This window comes from Chelon labrosus, assembly GCF_963514085.1.
Source record: "Chelon labrosus genome assembly, chromosome: 5".
Lineage (NCBI taxonomy): Eukaryota > Metazoa > Chordata > Actinopteri > Mugiliformes > Mugilidae > Chelon > Chelon labrosus.
The window spans coordinates 16046531-16072941 of NC_140341.1; the positions used below are offsets into that span (position 1 = coordinate 16046531).

At 42.3% G+C, this 26411-nt stretch overlaps 1 protein-coding gene across 1 annotated transcript; it reads left to right on the plus strand.

Moving 5' to 3' along the window:
- Positions 1-578: 578 nt before the first annotated feature.
- LOC311488546 (protocadherin-17-like) lies at positions 579-12394 on the plus strand (the record flags this gene model as incomplete). Its single annotated transcript, XM_084545315.1, has 4 exons — positions 579-3047; positions 4194-4252; positions 4403-4572; positions 11740-12394. The coding sequence occupies 4 exons, from the start codon at positions 579-581 to the stop codon at positions 12315-12317; spliced, it is 3276 nt and encodes a 1091-aa protein (XP_084401441.1). The 3' UTR covers positions 12318-12394.
- Positions 12395-26411: the final 14017 nt, after the last annotated feature.

Sequence of the window (26411 nt, forward strand, 5' to 3'; positions counted from 1 at the left end):
GCTACGCGAGCAGAGCCCATATGCAACAGTGTGCCGCACAGGGAAAAAAGTAAATGCATCGTGAATGGTAACATCGGGGGCAATGCTGCATTTTGAACGGGCATGTCAGTGTTTGCTGTAGCCTAGGTGTAGATGTCGCATGAGGGCAATGCGCTTTCGCGAGCTACGGTCTAACCTTCAGCACAGAGATCCAAACGCTTTAACCTTGGATGCAGTAGGGAATATTAATACTTTATAGTCATCGATAATTCATCAGGTCCCCTATGTGAAGGCTGGAAACAAGGCATTTCTCGTGCACTATGTTGAATTTGATATTTAATTCATACATCAGGTGTCGCCGGGCGGTCATCTTTGTTTACAGAAAGAGTTCATCATAGCGGCATGTGAAGAAAATACAGATGCAAAAGAGATAACGGTTCCGCACATCGATTTGATACCTAATTAGTGTGAGATCGGCGTCAACCGCATGCCTGGTTTGGGTTTAGTACTCCAGATTTTGCCGTAATCAACAGGTTGAAAGTCAACGAGGATTTTTTTTTTTTTTTTCGTCTGCCACTACTGCATTTCCAGTTGAAGGGATGCGTCTCTCTGTACCCATCTTCCTTCTGCTGTGGGTTAAAGCCCTGACATTGAAAAATCTCAATTATTCCGTCCCGGAGGAGCAAGGACCTGGAACTGTTATAGGTAATATAGCGAAAGATGCCGGATATGGGACCATAGAGAGGGGGAAAAAATCGAACTTCAGGGTGCTGGAGAATTCTGCACCACATCTGGTGGATGTTGACCCGGAGAGTGGACTAATCTTCACCAAACAAAGGATTGACAGGGAAACGTTATGCAGGCGCAACCCAAAGTGCCAGCTCTCTATGGAGGTGTTCGCCAACGACAAGGAAATATGCATGATCAAGATTGATATTCAGGACATAAATGACAACTCGCCCAGTTTTCCCTCAGATCATGTTAATATTGATATTTCAGAAAACGCAGCTGCTGGGACTCGCTTCCCTCTCACTATTGCACATGACTCAGATTCCGGGGAAAATGGGATCAAGACCTATCAGGTCACAAGAGATGATTACAATACGTTTTCCTTGGATTTAAAAGTGAGGGGCGATGGAACTATATATCCAGAGCTGGTGGTTCAGAGACCTCTGGATAGGGAGGATCAGAGTCATCACACCCTCCTCCTCACAGCAATTGACGGTGGGGAGTATCCAAGATCAGGCTCCATGCAAATCAACATCCGAGTGACTGATTCGAATGACAATAGCCCGGTTTTTGAAAAATCCTCCTATGTGATAGAGATAGCAGAGAATTCACCTCTTGGCAAAGTGCTCATAGATTTGAATGCCACTGATCAAGATGAGGGAAGCAACGGACAGGTGGTCTATTCCTTTACTGGATATGCATCTGAGCGAATACAAGATCTGTTTTCCATTGACCCCAATACTGGCATCATCAAGGTCCAGGGAGAGATTGACTATGAAGAGAATCCAATCATTGAGTTTGATGTGCAAGCTAAGGATCTGGGGCCAAACCCGATACCAGGCCACTGCAAAATTACTGTCAAAGTGCTTGACAAAAATGACAACTCGCCAATAATAAGTTTTGTTTCTGTGCGGCAGGGAGCCATCAGTGAGGCAGCACCTCCGGAATCTGTCATAGCGCTGGTCAGAGTGACAGATAAGGACTCTGGCCGTAATGGTCAACTCCAGTGCCGGGTGCTGGGAAATGTACCCTTCAGACTGCAGGAAAACAATGATAATTTTTACACTCTGCTCACAGACAGACCTCTGGACAGGGAAATGAAAGATGAGTACAATGTAACAATCGTGGCGAGAGACAATGGCATCCCTTCTTTGAACTACACCAAGTCGTTTACTGTGAAAATCTTGGATGAGAATGACAATGCGCCTCGCTTTACAAAGACTGTGTATGTGTTGCAGGTGCCTGAGAACAACATCCCAGGGGAATATCTGGGCTCCGTTCTGGCCCATGACCCAGATGTTGGTCGAAATGGAACAGTGTCTTACTCTATTCTACCCTCGCATATAGGGGATGTTTCGGTGTACACCTACGTGTCGGTTAATCCCACCAATGGAGCCATATACGCCTCGCGCTCTTTCAATTACGAGCAAACTAAATCCTTTGAGTTCAAAGTTCAGGCTAAAGATGGAGGATCGCCTCACATGGAGAGCACGTCTACGGTTCGAGTCAACGTGCTCGACGTCAACGACAATCTGCCAGTTATTATTTTACCCCTCCTGCAAAATGATACAGCTGAAATCCCAGTGCCTAGAAATGTAGGCATTGGGTACATTGTGGCTACAGTGAAAGCCGTGGACCATGACCACGGAGAAAGTGGCCATTTGACCTATGAGATCGCTGAGGGGAATGAAGACCACCTGTTTGAGATGGATCCGATGGGAGGTGAGGTCAGAACAGCCCATGCTCTTTGGGAGGAGGTCGCCCCGGTAGTTGAGCTAGTGGTGAAGGTAACTGACCATGGCAAGCCCCCCTTATCTGCCGTGGCTAAGCTGATCATTAAGGCGAACACAGAAACAGCAGCAGGAGGGGGTTCCAGCGCGAGTGGGGAACAGCAGCACTGGGATGTGTCCCTGCCCCTCATAGTTACCCTCTGCATTATCTCTGTCATGCTCTTAGCAGTCATGACCGCCATTGCTGTCAAGTCCAAGCATCAAGATAAGGAGACTGGGAATTATAACTGCCGCATGGCTGAGTACTCCAATCCTCCAGTGGGGAAGGGGAAAAAGAAACGGATCAACAAGAGTGACATCATGCTGGTGCAGAGTGAGATGGAGGAGAGAGATTCTGCGAGCCGGATGAATGTGGTGAGCAGCCCCTCACTCATCACCTCACCAATATGTTTTGACTACCAGAGCCCTCTGCCACTCACGCTGCCCAGGTCAGAGGTCATGTACCTGAAAACCACACCGAACAGCCTGACAGTCCCCAGAGCGGGTTGCCACTCCAGCTTTGCCGGGCTTAGCACAGAAACTCCAGCGAATAGGATGTCAGTGATACAGGTAAGGAGGACGCTGAACTGTGTTCTTTATCTGCACTTTACTCTCGCTTATCTGCACGCACTGCTTTGCCACACAAATCTGACAAAAGAAAAGTAATCGACTGAAAAAAAGAAATTCTATCACTGTGAAAAGACATCATTATTTTCTTCTTTTTTTTTCCTTTTTTCCTTCCCTGCTCTCACACTATCAAATATTCCCTGCATGATATGGTATCTGAAATTGTATTCATGTGTTTTAAATGACAATTCACTAAAGAGGGGTTTTATCTTGCAGTATCTGAGAATCATTTTGAAATTGCTCCAAGTCCCTTCTCTTGCAAAATGGTACAGTTGGTCTTCACGATCGGAAAGTCCCCTCAGTTAGACATGCAAACAGTGTGAGTCTTGAGCAAGGCTGCTGTGACCCTGCCAGAGTCGCTGCTATGGAGTGAAAACAAAACCTTGCCTGAAATGTGGGATTGGACAGGTGTTTGAGCAGCTTGTCCGATCACATTACTGAACCAATGTGCACTAGACAGCTAGATGCACACGGCATAACCTTACAATAGCATTTTTTCCGCTACCCTCAAATATGGGCCAGATCCACCCATCCACATCCAAAGTTGGCATGATGCGCCCATTAATGGGGTCCAGCCTTGTGCTGTAGAGATGGCATGGTTGAGTACCCGAGCCAGCTAACATGCTAATTTGACAGCATGGGCTTGTACTGCTGTTTAGCGCAACAGAATAATCTGTTGTAAACGATGCAAATATCTAGGACGGTCTCACAGACAGTCTCATTTGGAGATGATAACACAGATGACAAGGCCTGGCACTGTCACCAGTCACTAGGGTATGTGGGTGTGATCAACACAAACACATTATTCTCAAGATAGAGGGAAAAGGATGCTGATGACATTGGTTAATGCTTAACCCTTTGCCTTGCCAAGGAGAACACATATGGTCACAATGGAGGTTTTGTTGTTAGCATGGCGTCCTCACCGGCGGGTGCTCAGGAGGTTTTATTGACGTCTTTCAGGTGTTATAATAGCGGTATAAGAAGCTAGACAAGGGCATTTCTATTCCTGTTTGAATCTCATGTTACACAGGCTCTTGTTGAAAATTTTAACGTGCCCAATGCAAAATATTACTTTCCTTTCGTTTCTAGACTGAAAATTTCCCCTCAGAGCCCAATTATGCTGGCAGCAGGCAGCCATTTGTTCAAAGGTAAGAGCACTATCCAAAAGCTTCCTGACTAGTGCATTTAGCTTCTTCATCTTTGTATCAAGCCAGCTGACTATGGCTATCAAATAGGAGCGCTCACACAGAGGTAATGGTAAGTTATGTTTTCCCTTTCCTCCTTCTGTTCTGCTGCAGCTCAACATTTAAGGATGCAGAACGAGCAAGCCTCCGAGACAGTGGCCATGGTGATAGTGACCAGGCTGATAGTGACCAGGATACTAATAAAGGCTCACACTGCGACACGTCTGCCAGGGAGGCCCTCAAGATGAAAGCAACAGCAGTTAATGGCCAGCCTTTTGAACAGGGTGAGTGGACATCTTGAAGATGCCTAACTGACTCTTGCACCAGACATTGTTTGCACCTTATGAAGCGAGATCATGCATGCAGCTCACCGGTGTTGAAGTGGAGGTCTGTCAACTCCCGGTGCACACACACATCTTCCGTCAACGTGGAAGAAGCACATCCAGACTGTTATTAGATGCTGCAGCAGGTAGTGATACTTTGTTCCACTTTGCATTGTAGACAGCGTGAGTTGTGTTTCAAAGTTGACATGAAGGCACCAGAGTGGAAGGTAGATTGTAGTTTAAAAGGATAAAAGAGTCCATTGGCTGAAGGTAGGATTTTCAAACATCTTCTGTCTGATTTAGCCATCAAACAAACTCATATGCATGGCAAAGTCTACCTCCGTCTGCGCCTCTTTTGATCATGTCATTATTTGAACACAGATTCGTCGCATCCATGTCTTGAATAACACGACAGAGACAAGAAAGCCTGATAGACGCTCGCAGTGCAAAATGACAGATATTTCTGGTGCAACATGACAGAGTGTTTCCACCTTTTGCTTGGAGAGGTTTTCTCAGTTATTATTGGTTTTGCTGCGGTTACACTGTTTTGAGAGGAGCTTGCTTTTACAACTGAAAATAGAAACGTTAAATTTTATTTCACGAATCTTGAGATGATCCGCGCTGCCAGGAGTATAATCGCAGATGACTGTCAATCTGTTGCAACCTGGCTGACCTGATATGGACTGATATATTTAGCTATTGTGGTTATAAACTGGAAGCACGAAAGCAACTCTCGCTGGTAAGATAAAAGATAATGGGGGACTTGAGTGAAGTGGTGATGTTTCTCATTTCCTCGTCTGCGCCTTGGAGGAGAATGGCTGTGGTCATCATGTCCCTATGCAGTACTTTCCACACCATTTACATTGCTATGAACTGTTTGTTTGCAGCATGCTCAGGAGGGCAGAGATGGAAACACTCTTGCGACTGCCAGAAGGATGTGCGAATCTCTCTCCCTCTCTATCTATCTCACTTTTATGTATGTGTGAGTGTGTGTGTTTCTGTGTGTATGTGTGCTATGAGGAATTATGGCAGACCAAACTTGACTCTGTGGGAGGTGTAAATTCAATCACATTTTTTTTTTTTCCTTTTTTTTTTTTGCAGCACATTTCTGAATCTGATTCAGCCCAAGTTCTTAGGCCAATCACATGGAGAGATATTGAAAGAGATGTTTTGTACATGTGAAACCGAATAATATACAAGTGCATCGCTGAAGCTCGCTTGACAGGAATGTCGGTTAATTTATAGAACTGCATTTGGAAGATAAGAGAAATGCAATGAACTGGGGCATTGCTTTTAATATCAGTGTGTGTTGCCACTGCCTTCCCCCCCCCCCCCCCCCCCCCCCGTTTGCTTGTGAGAAATGTAGTTAAAAAGCAAAACTAATGGCTAGATTAAATTGTGTTCTCTCTCGTGGGGTTGGTCAGTTGAATATTAAATGGTGTCACTGTCTGCTGACTACAAGATGGAAGATCTACATTATGCATTATGCCTTAGACTTGATCACACAAAAACACCGCCCTCCAACCCACACACTCCGTCTGTCTCTCGCTCTCGCACACACACAGGTACATTTATTGAACAACAAAGCCACTGTTTTGCAGATTTAGACAAGATAGCGCTATTATCCAAAATGGAGACACCACAGAATTTTAGTTCCAAATGCACCAACACAAAAGCTTGCGGGTTAAGTAGTATTGCTTTTATGTCTTTACCTTTACCATCCCTCTAGTCTCCTGGCTGCTTTGATACAGGTAATATATGCACCTGTGCAGCCTCCACTATCATGCACTCTGAATATTTATTCACTCTCACAGACACCAGATGCACAGTGGGTATGTTGCTAGGCTTTCTCTGATTCTATTTATAATGGGCAGGCAGTTTCTTTGTTTGTTTTATTTTTTATTTTTTTTGAGAACATGTTATTGTTCCATCCCACAGTTGCCTATAAGATCACAGCTATTTGTCAGTTTGTCATGGTTCTGTTCGGTGAAAATGCAGCAGACTGCATAAAGCCATTGTATAAGACTGTCACTTTATTATTTAACTAAATTTTATGCAGTGATGAAATGTAGAATGGAAATGGAAAGCTAATGACAGGCAGAGCGGCTAAAAGCACCCATACCTTTTCATCCATTTCCTCCAGGACGTTGAATACTGTTCTGTACGTGCATAGAGATACATATTTAATACATGTTTTCTTTCACGTGTTACATCTAATTAATAGCTTATATATACACTGTTAGAAATCAAAATACAGTGTGATCTTAAAGGTGTGATTATAACAAGACTGCAAAGATTACACATCTTTATCCTTTGTAAGAGTTAATGGCACCACTTCCTCAGTTTAAAGCATTCATAGTCAGCATGGATTTCATAACAGATATGACGGGCAGCGTTCATTATGTTTACTAATGCATTTTGCAGCAACTCCTTTTATCCACCCATAAGTGGACGTGAAGTAACAGACAATGAATGGCAGTGCACACGGTTATAATATAATGGTAATAAAATGATGATAGTGCTCCATAGGAGAAGGTGTAATCAGTGATAAATACATTAATAAGCACTTGCAGCTGTCCTTATATCCACATGCAGCCGTGTGTTATCAGCGGTTAATTTAATGTTAATAAGTGTTAAATAGGTGGGGCACATTAGTAGGGAAACCATATGTACCCGTGCAGCACAGTCCTTCGATTTCCTGTTGCTATATGGTGAGGCGAAAAAGTGCAAACGACAAGAATGCCCCTCTCTGTTGTTGCTTTACCTGCTAAGCACATACATCCCTTTGCATCAGCATCATCTGCAAGCTCCGCTGCAGTGGTGATCGGTACCATGGAAATGAGTTCAGCGTCTCCCTTCCCCTTGCTCATGCTCATTGTTCCCGGCCTCGTGTATCCGTGCATAAAAAACACTTTCCTCCATGGCGCTGGAAGATAGACGGAGAGACACAAGTGCACGGGGCACAGGACTGTAATCTGGGGTGTAGCTGCATCAAAGCGTAGCACTTACAATATGCGGGACCTGTGCTGTGGTTTCGCCAAATCAAAGCCATCACTTGGTTCTCCCTTGTGGGCCCGACATGGCGCCAGAGCAGGTTATGCAAAGAATGCAGCAATGTGAATTCGCATAATCTGTAACATGAGAGGGAAAAACAACAGCGCAGCATGTGACCTAGAAATTAAATTAGCATTATAAATCTAAGTGTGGTGATGGCTTGTAAACTTGAAGTTGTGTTAAGGACGATTACACGTTGGTGCACTACACTAATTAGAGCCAAACACTACACTATAACCATTTAACTTTAACTAGCTTTTCTGTTGGCTAGGTAACACTTAATAGACCAGATACAATTTCTGATAAGTAATGTGATCTGAGGATATTTCTTTTTCAAGAAAGGTTGTGCCAAGAGGGCAACACCAACAAACAACAAATACAAAAAGTATCAGAATAATAAGTGTCACACCCTAACAAAGTCAAAATACTGTGTTAAGATCCAGAAAAGGAGTATGTTCAGTTCAGCAGTGGAAGTTCCTGACAAATCTCTCAAGGAGGGAAATCAATTTTTTTCAACCACATGTCCGGGAATGTTGCTATGATGATGACCCATTTAATGGGTACATACTGGCCTTACAAGAAATCGTCAAATTGCACTAAACAATTGGTTTCTGTTGTTCAAATCTAGCAGCAGTACCACCAGTAACCACTAGATGGCTACCATTTATACGGTTGAGCAACTTCAGATGTGAAGGAAAATAAATTCACTTCAGTACATCACATACATTTCATTGTAGTAACCTCTAATCTAGAACAGAGAGCAGTGGCACTAGGCTGGATAATATGAAATGAATGAAAATAATGATACCACCTGTGCACTTATCGTAGAAGTGTAATCATAATTGTCATATTATTTATTATTTTGAAATTTTGCTGGTTTGTCTTTCAAAATAGTGAAAGGACCAATTACCATTACCACCAATCATGTTCCTGACTAGTTCACCCTACGTGGAAAGCATGGCCTGTGTGCATTTAGACATTCATGGTTCGTTGCATTTCACAGAAATATCTTGAGCGTTAGCTTAATGGTTAGCGCAGTATTTTTACTTTGCAAAAATCTGAGATTTACGCTTACATATGAAAAATGCACATTAGTGCAAGCCCTGCTGCAACCCAATCAGATTGCACTGCGCAGCGCCTTCATATGAGAGTCTAGGAGAACTGCTTGGGCAATTTGCAGCCGTATTGAAATCACCAAAAGGTCAGCCAAACACTGTGGCTGCACGTGCTTTAAAAAATATCCTTTCTTTTCCCCTTTGTTTGGGCGTCGCCCGATCGGCCCAATGAAAAAAAACAAACAAAAAAACCCACAAATAAAATGTTTTTTTGTGTTCATGTAGCCTTGTACGGGCACAACATGAAAAGAAGAACATTCGCTACACAGAAATATCTGCAACTTCCCAAAAACTGCACAGATGCAACAGTTTGTCAAGGCAAGGCATTTGTCTGGAAACATCCTTGTGGACAAAAACAGCCCATATATACAGAAACCACCCACAGTGGGGTGATAAAATAACGCAAAATGACACCCTTTATTCACAAACATTTAATAACGCACATTAAAACACAGTAGAAATGACTGTAAACCGTATGTAATACACTTTCTTGGCCTGAAATGTAGAAAAAAAAGTCCTTTTCTTTGACATTTACAATGTAGCCACTATTAAATCTGCTGTTTTTTTGTTTTGTTTTTAACAATTTACCTCCGTCCAGTGATAGCATAATTAACAGTTCCATTTTATCCCATGGTCATTTGTGTGGGTGTGTTTGTGTAGGTGTTCATAGACTTGAGCAGCACTATGCGATAGTCGCGCTATGTGCAAATGAGCTCGCGTTGCATGTGTGGTAGAATGGTGTTGCATCTCTCGGGGGGCCGTGGCACAGAGAAGGTATCCTTTGTGTTTGAACTTCCTCCTCGGGTTCTCGTATCCTCCAGCAAGCTGGTCGAGGCTGGCGCACGAGGAAGGCGCTGTTGCCTTTGAACAAGAGGATCTCCCCACCTCTAATGGGAAGAGCCCCATCAAGCTTCCTCTTGTTCCAGGCTCATGTTCTCATCCTCATCATAGCCAGATTTCAAAATGAGTTCAAGTGCCTTGTTCACAGTTAGTCGCTCGCCTGTGGTCTTTGATATCACAGAATGGCATGGCATGTGATGGAGAAGCCTTGTTTAAAGAACAAAGATTTGATCAGGGTTGCATTGAGTAATAATGAATGAATGAAGTACTGTTGTTACATTCATAGAAATATGTGTTGTTATGGGCGGGGGATAAGGAGAAGGGATGCGAGAAGTGTTAACTCAGTGTAAGAACTTTTAAGATATTCTGCTCTAATAGTGCAGTAAGAAGGTTTGGTTCCTGTGAGACAATACATATCAAAGAAAAAAAAAAAAAAGCTGTTGCAGATGTTCTGTGTGACGCAAGTGTCAGGCTCATTTGTTAACATCTTGGATATTTTAACGGGAGGGAAACGCAGCGCGCAGCCCCCAAATAGATAACCAAATTCTAATAAATTCTGTGTTCATCAGTTGTATTTATTTGTATATTTACCAAAAGGATCTCACGACAATCCCGGCAAGTTAAATCAGTCAACAGAACAACAAGGGGGTGGTTTGAAATTAATAGTTTCACAGATGGAAATGCTGTTTCATTTTCATGTATAACAAATGAAGGAAAAACTATTATTTACCACCAATTTACAAAGACATGTTTGACATTTTGCTTCATGCCTCTACATGCAGAGCACCTCGCCGCATCATTGTCAAATTAATTTTGATAGCGTAGAGGCTCGGAACGAAAAACAACAAAAAAAGACACATTCTACATCATAACACCACGGAAATTGGCTCCTTGTATGTGTCGCTCTCTGTGAGCTTTTTTTTTTTTATGCCTCCAGGGTTAGGTGTGGTGTGAAATTAAAAGACTGAGTTATGGCACAAAGATAGAGCCCTCGCCCATTTGCCCACTTTTTTTTTTTTTACTACCGACACTAATACACATGTACATGTTGTACGGTCGCGTGGTGTTTGGCGAAGTGTGCAGCATCAGCCAACCCTGCAGGAGATGCTACAGACATGGAATAATTAGAGAACCACACTAGGCTGTCAAGGAGAAAGGGTTGCATGCGCTTTTTACATCCAGTCTCATAAACAGGTGTTAACGCTTTCAGTGTGGAGTGTGTTTAAAGCTTTTTTGGGCATTTTTCTCCAAAAAACATCGGCTAGATTTTCGACTTTCGTATTTTTCCGCGCTCCCGAAAATAGATGGCCCTCGCTGAAACCTTGTGATGACTGTTTACAGTGCACAGGTTCCACAGGAGTTCACAAAACAACACAGTTCACAACAAAGATGTGAAGCGAAAATCGGGCAGGAAATGCAAACGAGCTGCTGATTATGCTCCAGAGTCGGTAAAATAATTAGAAACGGGTCAAACTGGTGTGTGTGTGTGTGCGTTGTACACGCGCGACGTTTCCAAAATCCATGTTTCGACTGGAAATTGTATCCCGGCGTTAATCAGGTTTTTAGTTTCAGTTTTAAATGAGAGAAAGTCTTTTGAACAGAAAGTTTCACCAACTTCTGGTCAGAAATGGTGAATACAGTCATGCAAATTTCAGATAGTTTTCATTTTTTGCTTGTTTATTCCACACAAACGACTTCTGACGGAAATGTAAATGAACAAGAAAACACATCACTTCCTCTGCGCCAGATGATATTTCCCAGGGAAACACCCACGCAGGTTGTTGAGAATGGCGGAGAGAAAGGATTTCATAAACAGGATGGATCCCATTTACTACGCTGGCCAGTAAAAGCAAAGTCGCATTGTGAGCAGTTTTAAGAATGGCAACTGCTCAGTTTGAACCTATAGCTAATGCAGTATGCTGCTGGTTGCTGTTTTAATCTGAAAATTACTAGTGACATTTACAAAATAGGCTGTCGATCAACATTATTAGTGGGATTACCAGAATTTGTGTTTGTTGTGTTTTATTATTCCTTCAAAATGTCATGTACATTTTCTTCTAGGCTGTTTGTGTATATACCCCAGCAGGGTCCACTAACAAATGTTTAACTGTTTTTGCAGAGCAAGACAAATCAGTCCACTGCACCGATGAATGTCGTGCACTGGGACATTCTGACAGATGCTGGATGCCAAAGTTACGGGTAGGAAGCCAAGCAGACAGCGCCGATAATCGCACCAACCTTTTCATCCCTGTGGGAATGGATGCCATGGTAGAGACAGAGATTTATGGCACCATCAGCTGCAACAGCAGAAAAACCCTCAGCACGTTTGGAAAGGAACAGCGGGACAGTACTATCCTTGTGGCCAATGTCAAACCTTACTTAAAATCGCAGCGTGCACTAAGCCCACCGCTACAGGAGAGTCCGTCTACGTCCAGTAGTCCCACCAAGAGCAGTATGCCCCTGAACTTGGCCAACCAAGAGTCCAAAGAAGAGAGGGACGGGGGTTCAGACAGCAGTGCCTATGGCCCTCCAGATGGCCAGTGCTCCCCACTGCACACCGAATTGGAGGAGCCCTCCTACCTGACCTGCGAGCTCAGGCCTAAGTCCCTGTCAAGCAGTCTCATTCACAGCTCTGTCATCAGCCAGGAGTGTGGGGGGTCAGACTGCGCTCTCGACCCGCGGGACTCTGGTAACTGACAGGTCAGACCATCCCGCTTGCTCTCACCTGCCAGGGGTGCGATAATGATATCACAGATTAATGGCCGAGAGGTGATTTATTTTGACCCACAGAGGTGTTCAGACACGCATTGTATAACCAAAAACCATCTGCTTCGTACGTTCCTTTTGAGTTTGTGACTTGTTGTGTTTAGGTGAAATATGTGTCCTTGACTGCTGTGAAGGTTTTTCGGTGGGGGAATCAGTGCTGACTTCAAGTGTTTTCATGGTGTACTGTACCTGTCAATTTAGATGTCTGTATTTTACACATTTCAAACTCCGATTTTGTGAGGCTGTTGAACAAATTGCTACTGTTAAGCTATTGAGTCCTGTCTGCTTTTGTACAGTGAAGCTTTCTGTCTCCATTTTAGTGTATAAGGAACATCTCTTTGAATATCACAGGCGACTGAAATACATATCAGTGACGTTAAATTCAAAAAGTGAAGTGTCTTATGAACTGTTAATGGTGGTGCAACAGGGAATGTCCCTTTTCATAAAACCATTTAAGGTTCCTATATTAAAAAAAGAAAAATCAGTTTTTTATGAATGTATTTGTAATTTTATCGTTGTCCTCTCCGCAGTTTATGTGAAAATAAGCTGAGCTTACACGTGAATGTGGGCTACTGTACTTGTTGTGTATTTTATTAAATTTGTATACACTGTGTGCATGGAAGGCAATTATTTTTTTTGACCGGTGACAACTTCTGAAGCTGTCGTGTTTCATGTGAGACAAGTGCATTTATGTCTTCTACAAGGTGCTTAATACGTGTGTTAATGACAGATAGGCCTAGCACTAGTGACTCTGCAAATGTGCCAACTTTTAGCTGTATTCTGTATACCAGCACATGTTAGCTAGCAGTAGTCGAGACCTTAGTTACAGGAACAAAATCACAATCAGCATTTTACACAGCTATTTCTATTTAATAAAGTCAAATAAAAACAGGCACTGTGTACTGTATTAGTGCACCCAGCAGATGATGAGCTGATTTCATCTGCTCAATGTTTTTGTTTTTTGTTATTAAAAAATATGCATCATACAGTGAAGAAGGATACACGCGCTCTTATATTTTCACTTTCTAAGTCATCAGATAGCTGCTGCTGCCGCTAAACGTTGGCTTGTGATTACGGTTTTGTTTAAATATGAATGTGTCTGACAAATGACGACGCGCGAATCTAACGGAAAAAGAAAAGCTTAGCAGCAACTGGGAGTCACAGGCGAAGACTTTTTCGATGATTTCTTTGATTAGATAAAATGAAATTTTAATGATCCCCGAGGGGGAAAGTGGGTCACTGCGGCTGCAAAGGACTGAACAAACAGTGTTTTACAGGTTATCAGAGGTGCATGCAAAAAGAGAGAGACTCTGAAACAAACAAAAACAGAGCAGCTTCGGAGAGATCTCAGGAGGTTTCAAGGTGAGGAGACACTCTCACATCTGGAGCAGCACGGCCGTTCTACTCGCCGCACAAAACGCCCATCACTTTCTGTCTTTATCATTAGATTTACAAGAGTGCATGTGCAAATCCGCAGTTTGTATGCATTGTGCACTACTTACTATTCAATCAAATGCAGAAAAGCTCGGCGAAGTGACAGAAGGCCACGGTCTGCAGACATTTCAGAAGAGGCTAAACTGCTGCAATCCATCCATTTGCTCATTTCTTTCCAAACATAACCTGTTTTCCAAACATGGCCGCCGCTTATTCATTCCAGCAGAAGACGGGGACGTAAACGACGCCGTGACCAGAGTAATAGTGTTTAAAAACCTGGAGCATATCCACTACATCTGCGTGACACTGTCTATACGGAGCGATTTAGTATAAACATGGATATATGTTATCCAGATCACTAAACTTGGGAATCCTGGAAATGTAGAGTTTTCTATTTTGCATCTGTAAAACAATCGCAAAAAAAAAAAAGCCTCCTGTTTTTATACGCAGTTTAGTTTCTCCATCTGGAGACACTGACTTTTGTACCCTGGCTCAGCGAGCGGTTTGAGAATGCCTTGTTTTTCATGAACTCTGGATAACAGAATCCTGTCATCTACTGAGGGCTGACTATAAGTACGACTCAGTTTCTCCTCAGGGAAAACACATTAATTTGGATTTTGATTTGCATTTGTTTTGGTGCTGGTATTGACACAATTCCAGACCTAGATGTCTCATCTCAGCAGGCAGCTCTGATGAGCTCATCTGCATAAGTTGAAATACTCTTTGAGAGCGAGATTGCGTGGGTCACAGCAACTCATCCCATTGAAATACAGACAGAAACATCACATCATTTTATCTGTATCAGTCCCGGGGTTTCAGAGCACGAGGGATGAAGACAGGTGAGCGGAATGTCAAGTAGGAAAGGGCTGAACCGTTCGCTGCGACACTTAATCCTCCCAACTTTTTAACACTATATCACTTGAGGATGTAAAACAGGTTAAACTTCCACTCCTGCCACAATTATGCAAAATTTGCTTTGAAGCAAAACCCTTTCTTAATTAACACTGCGCTACAGTACAGCTGCCTGACAAAAAAGTGCTATGTTGTTGAGGGGAGCTGAATGCAGATTAAGGACTAGCGTTCAGTGTTGGATGAATATGACTTGTCTCTCAGAATGATTACAGTCACAGTGAAAGGGAATTACAGACAATGAAACCGATCTGTGTAATACCTCCATTCTTCTACATTTTACATACACAAATGATCTATTCAGATGAAAATGCAATGAGCACTGTACCATTCAGTTGTGAAAAATTGACATGCTCACCCAGAGTACTTAAGCTTTTAATTCAATAATTCAATAATACAGCCGATTAAGAGCTTGTCTTCCACCTCCACTAAATTCTATGGGAGATGGTTCCACTTGGCTGAGAACTGTTGGTGGGGAAACAACAGAGAACACAACCCATAAACAATATTGCGAGTGTAGTTTTCATTTTAACTGAGGGATGTCATTGAACACAGCGTGCGTGCCTTTAGGCTGAATTTTTCAAATGCCGCCGTTAGGTTAATTTGCATGTTTGTTTTAAACACAGAAAACCAACTTGCATATGAATAGCTGAAACTGTTGCCAATTAGGTACTCTAAACTTCTGTGTTTATTGTTAAAGCGGTATTCATTTGAGAGTCACTTTGTATAACACATAGTGACTTAATTCAGTATTTCATTAATGCGTGCATTCATTTTTAATGAAACAATTCAAATGTGCTCGAAACCATTTCCACCGAAAAAGGGAAAACTCTTTGATATGACACGATCCAGAGATGACACTAATACGGTTTGGTGAATGGCAATTTGCTGTCATTTTCATTAGTTTCAATATGTATTAAAAGAATAACTCTGGGAAATTGCCTTCTCGCCAAGGAGTTAGATGAGCAGATAAATACAACGACGCTCATTTCTGCATGACGAATGTAATGATGTAGCCAGCAACAAGTTAACCTAGTTTAGCACAATTACGGTAAACAGAGCAAAACAGTGAGACCGGCTTTAAGGGATACTTCATTTTTTTTTAAGTGGAGTTGCATGAGGTATTTATCCATTGTTAGTGTATTCACGCGGCAGTGACCAATTTGGGAAAGCAGAGAGCATCAGACATAATTTAGCCGTCTCCAACAAGGCCCACCTGAAAAATATAAATCTATATCGGTGTACAGAGTGGCTTATTTAGCGCTGTGTGACTTTATTTAACATATTAATTCGATTTGGAACTAACGCGATCATGCAACACAATGAGTCACACAAAATAAGACGCACAACAACAACAACAAGCCAGCCGATCAAAGCAAACCAGGAAATCCCATATTCATTTCCTTATAAGGAAAATTACAGTTTATGTGAGTGGTGGCTTTGAAGAGAGCAATATACACCAACCAGGCATTACATTATGACTACTGACTTCTGCTAGGAAACTTTTGGACCTGGCATTCATGTGGATGTTACTTAGACATGTACCACCCACCTAGACCAGACCAGGCACCCCCACCCCATAGCAATGACACTCCTTGATGACAGCAGCCATCCCCAGCAGGATGCAGTCTGGCACGGACACACACACAAAAAACGGTTTAGGAACAACTCAAAAAAAAAACAAGAGGAACAGCACAAGGTGTTGACCTGGCCTCCAAATTCACTAGATCCCAAACTGATCAAGCATCTGTGCCTGAGGCCGCTCCCCTCAAAGGAGACCTACACTGTATTAGCAGTGTGGTCATAATGTTATGCCTGATCGGTGCATAAAGCTTCGCTTATATGACTGCCATCCCCCATCAAGTGCGCTACCTCAAACAATACATCTCATCTGATTAATCCGTACAAAGACAGATTGCGGTTTTACTGGAGGTTACAGTAAAACCACAACTGGCTGCCGTTTCATTTGTAGTACATTTGGCATAGGATCAGGTTATAAATCTCCTCATTGAACCTCACAGCGAGTAAGTCGATAAACACATTACCTAAAAATTTGAGGAGTGTGCCACGTCAGGATCTTTACTTGAGTTTATGAACTAAATTCTCCACTGTAGCTTATACACGGAGGCATCAGCAGGTTTCACAAAGCAGATTGAGAATAATATCCACAATTCAATCAGGTCAAATCTTCCCGAGGCTTATTTAGTGTAATACTGAGCATTATGCCACTCAGGGATAGTGAAACATAGCCTGTGTCTCTTTGTTGAAGCTTTGTATCCTCATTCAAGCTTAGAAAATGTGAAAATAGAGTCGTTTTACAGACTGAACTAAGACTAAGCTGTCTACAGAGGACGATAGTGAGAAGACAAACTGTTGAAGCAAATTGATTAATGCATTGTTAAATTTCTACTAAGCACAGTGACATGAAAATAAATGTACATGCCAGCTATTCACTATTCAGTGCGGATTTCCCTAATTTAGATCGAAAGCATCTCCGTAATTATATGCATGCGTTGAAGCAACTCCACTTTCACAATTTATTGTCCCTTTGTAACAGTAGGCAGACTTGACAGGGCATTCTAGGAGGCAAAATACTGTCCTTTAAACTTCCCTGCCTCCGTTCCAAAAAGCTGCATGACATTGTTGACTGCATTTACTTTTCATCCGGACCCGCAGGAATTAACACCCCGTTTACTGACCCCGTCTGGCTGAAAATTCTCGACTGCACAGCCATTTCATTTGAAGTGCTTGTTAAAAAGGTGTTGCTGAGGGTACACTCCTCCGGGAGGCGTTCAAATGCACACCAATCTGTCAATCATGATTAATGTTTAACGCCAAGAAAGGATATAGCACGAGGAAGTGATCCGGCAGGACTTCACACAGGTTTCACGATGTGTTACTGGGTCATGACACACTTTCCTCACTTTGAATTGGGCAAAAATAGTCCTCTGCATGCCTTTTTAGTAACAAAGTGGGCCAATATCTGCATAAAGTGGAAAAGCTAATGCGCTCTGTCATATGCTCAAGAGTCTGAGTCTAAAAAGCTTCACCCTTTAAGTGCTTTGTCTGCCATCATAAATAAGATGGAAAGGAGAGAAAGCAGGCAAAAGACAGAGCTCGGCAGAGCAGCTATAGAAACATGACCAGCCTTTTAGAATCAATAGACAGTTTATTCAATCAATACACAGTTTGGTGTAGCAGAACCTGTCTGTCTGACGAAAGTGGTAGACGTTGAATAAGATGGCCGATTAGGTGTCATGCAGGCATAAGTGCACCATCCCCGCGCCTTCCAGACGCAGCAGGCCTCCAACTGTTCAGCTGTTCGACATTGTTAAAGTACAGGTACAGGCTGTCACTTAGCTTCTGTGGAGCACATTGGAAGTTACGCTTCACAGTTTGTCTAGCTTTTATAGTCGTTAAAGAGGGGAACTGTCATTACTGTAAGTTAACGCTGCAGTTAATGATGCAGCCACCTTTCCTGGAGGTGGGTTCTGCATGAGTTTGCATGCATTAGCACATTAACTACAGTAGCGTTTCGATCCCTGCGCCCTGTAGAATACATTTGATTTCTTTGCATTTTAGCCCATTGCCCAACAATGCAGAGGATCAGAGAAGCTAAACACAATGTGAAACGCACTTCTATTTACATCTCTTTGTGTCTCACGCTGACTATGTTCAATCTCTCTTTATTCGTCCCGACAGTCACGAAATGCCAGCCTAAAAGCCGAAAAATAAGCAGTCGTGGAATGTGTGAAAAGGATCATGCAAAGCTCCATTTAAAAGTTGCTACTTTGCAGCACTTTTCACGAGTCCTCGTGCAGCCGTGGTCCTCCCACACAGGTGTTTTCACTTGTTTTAGCTGATTAAAGCTCGCCTGAGGACTGCGTGGGCGTGCTCATCTGACATCTCCCTCACTCTCGTGTTAGCTTTATTGCACCTGTAGGGTGAGTCAATTTACACCTTTATGATTATTGGTACACAGTTTGGGGACTTTGTGTAATCCCGGCCGATCTCTGAGGTCCAATACAACAGAATAACTGAAAATGCCTATGCAAAGAAAACTCAGATCCCAGCCTCACTGAACGCTGCCTTCACACATACAGTATGTACAAATAAAAGTTCCCTTCAATGGATTACCTGTCTTGGGCGAGTTTCACATCTAAATTAAAATACAGGCAAATTACAGACCTGCCAGTATTTTTATTGGAAAACGAGCAAAAAAAAAAACCCTGAATAATTTATCGTTTTAATTACAATTTATTTAATACTTTTTTTAATGTTTGTTTTTAATTAGCAGGGGAGCTCAAATTATTCCAGAGTCACCTTTCCTTGCCCCGTCTTTAACATCCAGCCTTTCTGCTGTGCAGTGTTCGCAGTAATTGGATATTTTTTTTTGACTCGTTCATTGTTAGTTCGCTTTAACACGCAGTTAAGGATTCATCCAGCCTAGTGATGCGCTCCGATTCTTGGCGCATTTTAATGCTTGAAGGAGAATGTTTACATTGGCAGAAATCCTTATCATAGCATTTAAAAATGTGTCACGGTGGTGGTTTTCTGGGTCAGCCGCTGGTTACCAATTAGCAAACTGATATAACAGCAACAGACTTTTAGGGTTTGTTGAATGACACGACTGCGTAGTGTACTGTAGCTGTGGGGATTGTCTTTCACAAACCGACACCTGTTTATACTCCGATTAGCCACACTGTGGAACGTAGGTTAAGCTGTTTTTTCACGCAAGAAGCGGCGTTATTATAAAGAAAGCATTCCAGAGAATAACCTAATCCACCTATGATGGCGTTTGACCCAGCGAATAGATCAGTCCTCTGGCACAAAACTGTGAAAGGCAGCTGCCAGCAACCCCCCCTCCCCTCCCTCTTTGAATGAAGCAAAAGTAGGTTAACCATAACACTGTGCAAGTAAATATCATAGCAAGCCAAGCCTCTTAACCCCAGAATGAAAGCATTTGTCTATATGAACTATTATAGGCCACTTATCATATCTCCATACACTGACGCAAAAGTCAGGTTACTTAATTCGTTTGGGAAGGAGATCCTCCATGCAAATACATGTACAACGCTCGCACAGAGGTTTATCAGCTGAGATAAACACATGGTAAGCACTAGTGCTATTACAGGGAATCACGCAATTGTGCCGTCCGTGATTATGTGTAATCTCTTTAGTCATGACGCACTCTTGAATTAATGTACACATATTGATGAACGCTGTCATTCTTTTCATTTTCACTGGCAGCTCTTTGATGATGGAGTCTCCCGAAAGGGCATTCATCAACTACAATGCAGCCGCGAGACCCACAGACTCCACATTAGATGTCCTGTGGTGCTGTTTTAACGCGAGCGCGGCGCATTTACAGATAGCGTGATGGATTCGCCGTGAATGCCCAGCGAAGGTAAACCGAGGCCCAGAAGAGTCGCTAATGTTTTGAGGAGCAACGCCAAATCTAATCATTTTGGCAGCGGCAGAGATCCATGTAAATAGTGTGACCTTACGCCGGGATAAAAATATGATTTGTTTAAAGAAGTGCATGACAAGGTGCCATGGCACTTGAGTGGATTAGCGCAACCCCTTGGGAAATCATCCGTTTTCAGCTCTTGCATGGGTTTGAATCTAATTGCATGCAACGCTATTATATCTCTTCCAAATCCCGTTCATTATCACTAAACATTCTTAAAATCTAAGTGATCAGTACAGAGGAGGTTTCTTTAAAGTTGCACTAGACCCTGGAAGCAATGTACAATAAATAATTTTATTTTATTCTGTGTGTAACACTATATTACATACAATAGTTCAGTTATTACCACCATATAATAAAACTGTATTATTTGTAGAATACAAAAAAGATGCATAAAGAGCAGGTCACTCATTTACAGTATGTCAGAAAAATGCACATTGAAATTCACTAATATTTCCGTGTACACTGATATCCACAAAGCTTGCCGCAACGTCTACCTAAATGCTTACCAAATCCAAATTAGTCGTCACAGATCAGAGTGATCACTTATGTACTGGAGCTTGCTGCAACACGGTAACTGCACAAACGTCGTGGATGTAACTATAGCCGCGTTTCCTCAGCAGGAACTACCCAAGGAACTTTTGTACGGATCAGTTAAGTCCCAGGGAAATTATTTCACAACACAGAAAACTGTAGCTGTTCTTAAACGAAGAGAAACATTTGGGGCGAAGTTTCAGAACTCACTGAATTTTGTGCTCAATGGTGCGAGTCCGCCTTATTCTGTCTGTGCACATCGAATTTGTCTTACTTTAAGTTCAGCATTTTGGACATTTTGAATCTGCTTGGTTACTACTGTCCATCTGTTCTCCAGTGTTGACTCAGCGATTCTGTTCTGCAAAGCAATCACGGTCAAACAGCGGCACGCCTTAAATCTCCTCTATGCTTTCGGTTGTTGTGGTGTCGCCACATTATATGACGTTAATGCTGCCATTAAAGTATAGATTCCAGCATTACCACCGCCTGTGAGGCAGCAGTGGAGCAGGTTTACTACTTCTTCGTCAGCAGATGATAATTACTCCAGCCTATTATTCACAACCAACCCTCCGAAGGAATCTTTCAGTTCCTTCCGCACAAGTTTTGGGTGCTTTGTGTGGAAATGCACCTGATATGTGTTTCCCACATCAGTCCTAACTTCTCCTGGGATCTCTATCGTTTAACTGCTTTTGAATGATAAGATGTACTACCCTCTTGATCTGCATCTTCACATGGATCTTCATTTGCAGATGTACCCTTCCGTGTCGAAGAAAATGCTGCCCCGAGCAAAATCTGTAACGGAGCTGCAGCGCTAATACTGTGAAAATGAGCCAAATACACTGACCTCTGTAAAACTGTGAATGGATGTGGGCACTGCAACAGCGAGACAACAAGATCATCACGAGATCAGACTGGAAATTGCAACTCTGAGCTTTATCTGTTTGATCCAGTACACCCTGTTGAAAAACCTTAAGTTATTACGTGTATCAGATTATTACTTTTTAAATAAAAATATGAGGAAAACAAAGCTTATAGCCTTTTTGTGCCTGGTCGCGAATGACTTGAGTTATGCAGACCGCTCAGTGCATGCAAATAACTGTAACATGAACCCAAAACTGCATTGCATAACATTAGAAAACCTGGGTGACAAAAAAAAAATGAATATAAAGGTCGATTTGCAAAGATTCAGTGACCTCTGCATTCATTCCACAATGATGATAATAGTCCATAATTAAGTCAGAAACTTCAGTGCTTGCGTGGTGCTACATCTATGCTGATTAGAGGTTAAAGAAGGTCTCGATGTTGACCTGAATCTTAAATGTGTGTCAGTAGGAGCACCCTATGAAAGCAATAAAACGCGATCAAACAACCGGTTGACAGACGGCCCCGTCAAATGCTGAGGCATCAATCATCGCTTAATAGCATCAACACTCAGCGGGGGCAAAGGCCTACTTTGTCGTTTCAGGCAATAACTGGAAGTAAATTTGAATAAGTAAATGTTTGGATCAGTGGGAGCACTCGGATCAAATCTGTTTGTATTGGAGTCAAAACACTGTTTGCAATATTGACCCCAGAGCTGTGACTACAGTGGAATCCAGCACTGACACTTGTGCCCATCTGGTCGATTTTCTTCTAGAATCTGTAAATGAAACATTCTCCAATTAAGTTTGGCAAATAGTCCTTTTGTGGGATAATTACACTGTCAAAGTCGGCTCATGTGTGGACTGTTTACTGTTTACCTAAAGCTTGAACAAAGTCAATAAGAGACGCAGCTCGACAAAAAAAAAAAAAAAAAAAAAAGACTTGGATCCTCGTTTCAAACCTGCACGCTTCAAGTGGCACAGACGGTAGACTCCACATTAGACTGTGACGCAATTCCTCCTGTCCAATCCACTCTCATTTTAATTCTCATTGTGGTCTGTCTGCGGCAAGGACGCTGCATCTAACCTAGAAAAGAAAAAAAAAAAAGAGAAAGAAAACTATAACTATAACTCAAATTGCTCCAGATTTCCTAACCTTGGTAATTAGACAACCGTCTCCTCAAGGTCACTGGAGCTACGGGGGAAAAAAATAAAAAAAGTTTTAATGAAAAGCATCTATCAAAGCTTCACTGAGAGATGTGTGCGTGTGTAGCTCTCCAAGCCCTGAACCCTTATCATCAAATCCTGGGCAGGGTTTCATGCAATTTGTGAAGGCAAATGTGTTCTTTTCACTATTCCCCTTTCCCGAAAAACTCCATGTGTGGATGAAAATGGCAGCCAAAGTGGAGTTTCATTCTGGCTAAGATGAGGTGAGGGAGCATTTACATTCCTTCGATTTCTTATTTTTTTTTTTTCTCCCTTTAGTGGGGAATATAAAACATAACCATCCAGCATGACATTTAAATCCCCACCATCCAGTGGCTCCGTGAACCATCCTGCTGGTCCAAACAAACAAATCATGTCACTGATTAAACCCAAATCAAATGAAATTAATTTACAATTAATTTAATGCATAATTGATCTAATTTAGATTAAATTGGAAGGCCTGTCAGAGGGGTGGAAATTACAGCCATGGCAAAGGAAGCAAACCTGTTTCCAGGTTGTTTGATTGGTCGACGTGCTCCTGGAGCGCTCCACTGGATACGCAGCAAAGGTGCAATAAATGAGAAACTGAACACGTTTCTGAGCTGCCATGAACAAATTGAATGTTTATGAGGACTTTCCTGTGGGGATTTAGTTCTTGCACCAGAGGGAGGAGTGATTGCGTGGGCTCTCGTCATCTTTTTCTCCAATCCATTATAAAGACTTCTCCGTCATACATGATCCTTTCCCTCCGTCATCTTGAGAAAGGAGATTAGGGCCAGATCTGACTACTCTAAAGCACTGTGTTGTGTTCTTTCTTTCTTTTTCCTTTTTTCTTTTCATAACCACTTTACTTTGACCTTGATGGAACCACATCATGAGGTCAGGAAAATGCGCAGCAGAGAAATTGTAAGTTGGTAAAAGACAATCACAGTGCTGAAATAATCCAGCTAAAAGAAAACTTGACATATAATGAACTGGCAAGAATTGGAAGCGACACCTGGATGCAGGGTCATATTGGAGTAAGGACATATGGGGACAGCAATATCTCTCTCCTTTCAGGACAGTGCTGAATTTTCATTATTCCATTTTTATTTTTTTGTTCAGGTTGAAGGGAATAAAAGGAAGCACCATGAAGAACCTCACACAGAAGCCTCACAATTGACTTCAGCACAGCATCTGACAACCGCTTTAAGGACTTTATCTTAAGGCCGTTTTGCATAAAGCGAAGAAAAGGGGGGACCCGTTTCTAAGCTAGCCTTTGTTCTACCGGTCTCAGCTTCACAATACATTTTCTCATACACAGTTTCTTTTATAGCCTTTCCGAAAAGCCTCAATACTGTTTCTTTTTTTGTCCAACTCTCTGCGCTAAATTTAACACACAAGCGCTCGCTACCAAGGTTTGATCACCTCATCTTTTTAACGCTAAAATAAAACAATAATTATTTTGTCAGCATCCTGCGACAACTTCTCCCAGCCTTAGCACACTGATCCCTGGAACTTGCATTTGTCAACACCCTCCGAGGCAAAAACGGAGAGGGGACGCGGCACAGTGCAGAGGCTAATTGCCTATTTTAGTGGGAGAAACCATAATAACATTGTATCTTCTGACATGCGGTGCGGAATTACAGAGAATTTAAAGATAGGAAACTATTCACCAAACTGGAACGCGATTAAAAAAAAAAACAACCAAAAATGAGTTCATAGACTCATAGGAATCATTTATTAGCTTTCCACTGTATTCTCACAGAATGGTGCAAACAGCTGCCACTGCCGAAGCGTCGTACGTTGCAACGTTTCTTTTTTCTACAAGCGTACAGGCCGCAACGGTGTACAATTCACACACAATGCACACTTATGATATGCATCATTTCCATCAGATGTTCCTCTGTATTGCTTTGTGAGGAATTAGCCCACACTTCATGCTGGATGTTTGCTTTTCCTACCCCTTGTGGAGAAGAAGAAGAAACAAGGAAACAAAGCCGAATAAATTATCCGTTGTTTGAGACATCTCACCGAATTCCACTTTATTTATCTGTCAGTCTTCCATGTGGGAATTTTTGGAGATCCCCCATCAATTCAAAGGAAGACAACATCTAGGGGAAAGTGTTTTACATGAATGAAACACGGCTTCGCGGGCACAGTAACTTATAGTTGGGTAAATTTATGTGACTGCGAACATCATGAAAAAGAAATAAGGAAATGCGTTTTCCATCTGCGTGGGAGATGTAATATATATCATGTTTTGAATTGAGTGTTCCAGGGCAACCCTTACATACATCAGAGTTATTCTGTTTGGCATGGTATCAGTCAGGTTTTGTTTCCTAGGCAACTTCATGTGCTCTGAAAATTATTATCTACGGTCAAAATGATTAAAGGCCCGCGTCTGCGCGCAACAACTGTGAATCCTTTGCCAAAAATAGGCCCCCCACTTTAAATGCGCCGTCGCCTCGGAAAGTCAAGAAGTTAACGAGACTCGCATCTTCAGTCGGTGACCTTGGCCTGGGCGAACGATCTTTGTTGACAAACCTGATATGACATTTTGAGTGTCTTGGGTTATTCTGTGAATGAGAGTTCAATCATCACATCATTAATGGGTCTGGAGTGGGTCCAGTCATTCATGACACCGCGCTTTATAGCTTTGCCAGAAATCTCTGTGCTGAAATGAGAAGGTTGTAGATATTTTCTATGGAGCTATTTCCTGACCAGAGGGTGGCTTTGATTAATGGCTTTCTCCCCGCAAAGCCATTTAGGTAATCCAAAAGAATAATCTTCTCATGTCTTTGAAACCTTTAACTGAGGACATTGACCAGGCCCGGCTGTCGCCTCTTCATCAATTACCGGGCTAATTAGTATTTATGGTTTTTGTCCAGCGAGATGTTAAGTCAATTGTTTTGTCTTTTTTTCTCTTCTTGGTCTGTGTTTTCTGTTTTAAAGAAACTCAAGGGCCTTTCTGTGCCGCTCGCTGCGACAAAAGCCACACACATGCAGAGGTCGTAGATGACCAGTAGATCTAGAGAGGCTATTTTGCATGATTGTATTTGCTCAGCTCTGGCGGCGCCTTATCCAACAAAGGCAATTTACAGCCATATTGATCATGTGCTCTGTTTTATTAGTCAACAAAATCAGTTTTTATCAGCTAAGGATTTCTACGGCTCAAGAGAGCCCCGGTGTTGACTGATCCTGATTTGTGTGTACTCAAGTTATTGTTCCCTGTTTTTATTTCTTTTGAACCTTATGCCTTCCATCACTCTCCAGACTGTTGTAAAGCTTTATAAAAAAAAAATAAAAAATAAAAAAAATCCTTCCAAAATCCATCTCAGTAAGTAAATATAGCTGCTTCTCTTCAAAGCCTGTTGAGTGCTTCTCTTGACTCACATTGACTGGGCATCGCCTAGGAGACTCAGCCGGCGCTCCACACCACGAGTGTTAGCGCCAATTAAACCCCTGGCACCACCCTGTCATTCTCCACATTCTGTGACATATGAGTGATAACACGGACCCTTACCTACAGCTCTCGTCTGACGCACATTAAATGGCACTAGACCCTTGCGTTTCCTGACATTTTGCCGAAATCGATTGCAATTTAATCAGAGTGAGCATGCTGCTATCAGC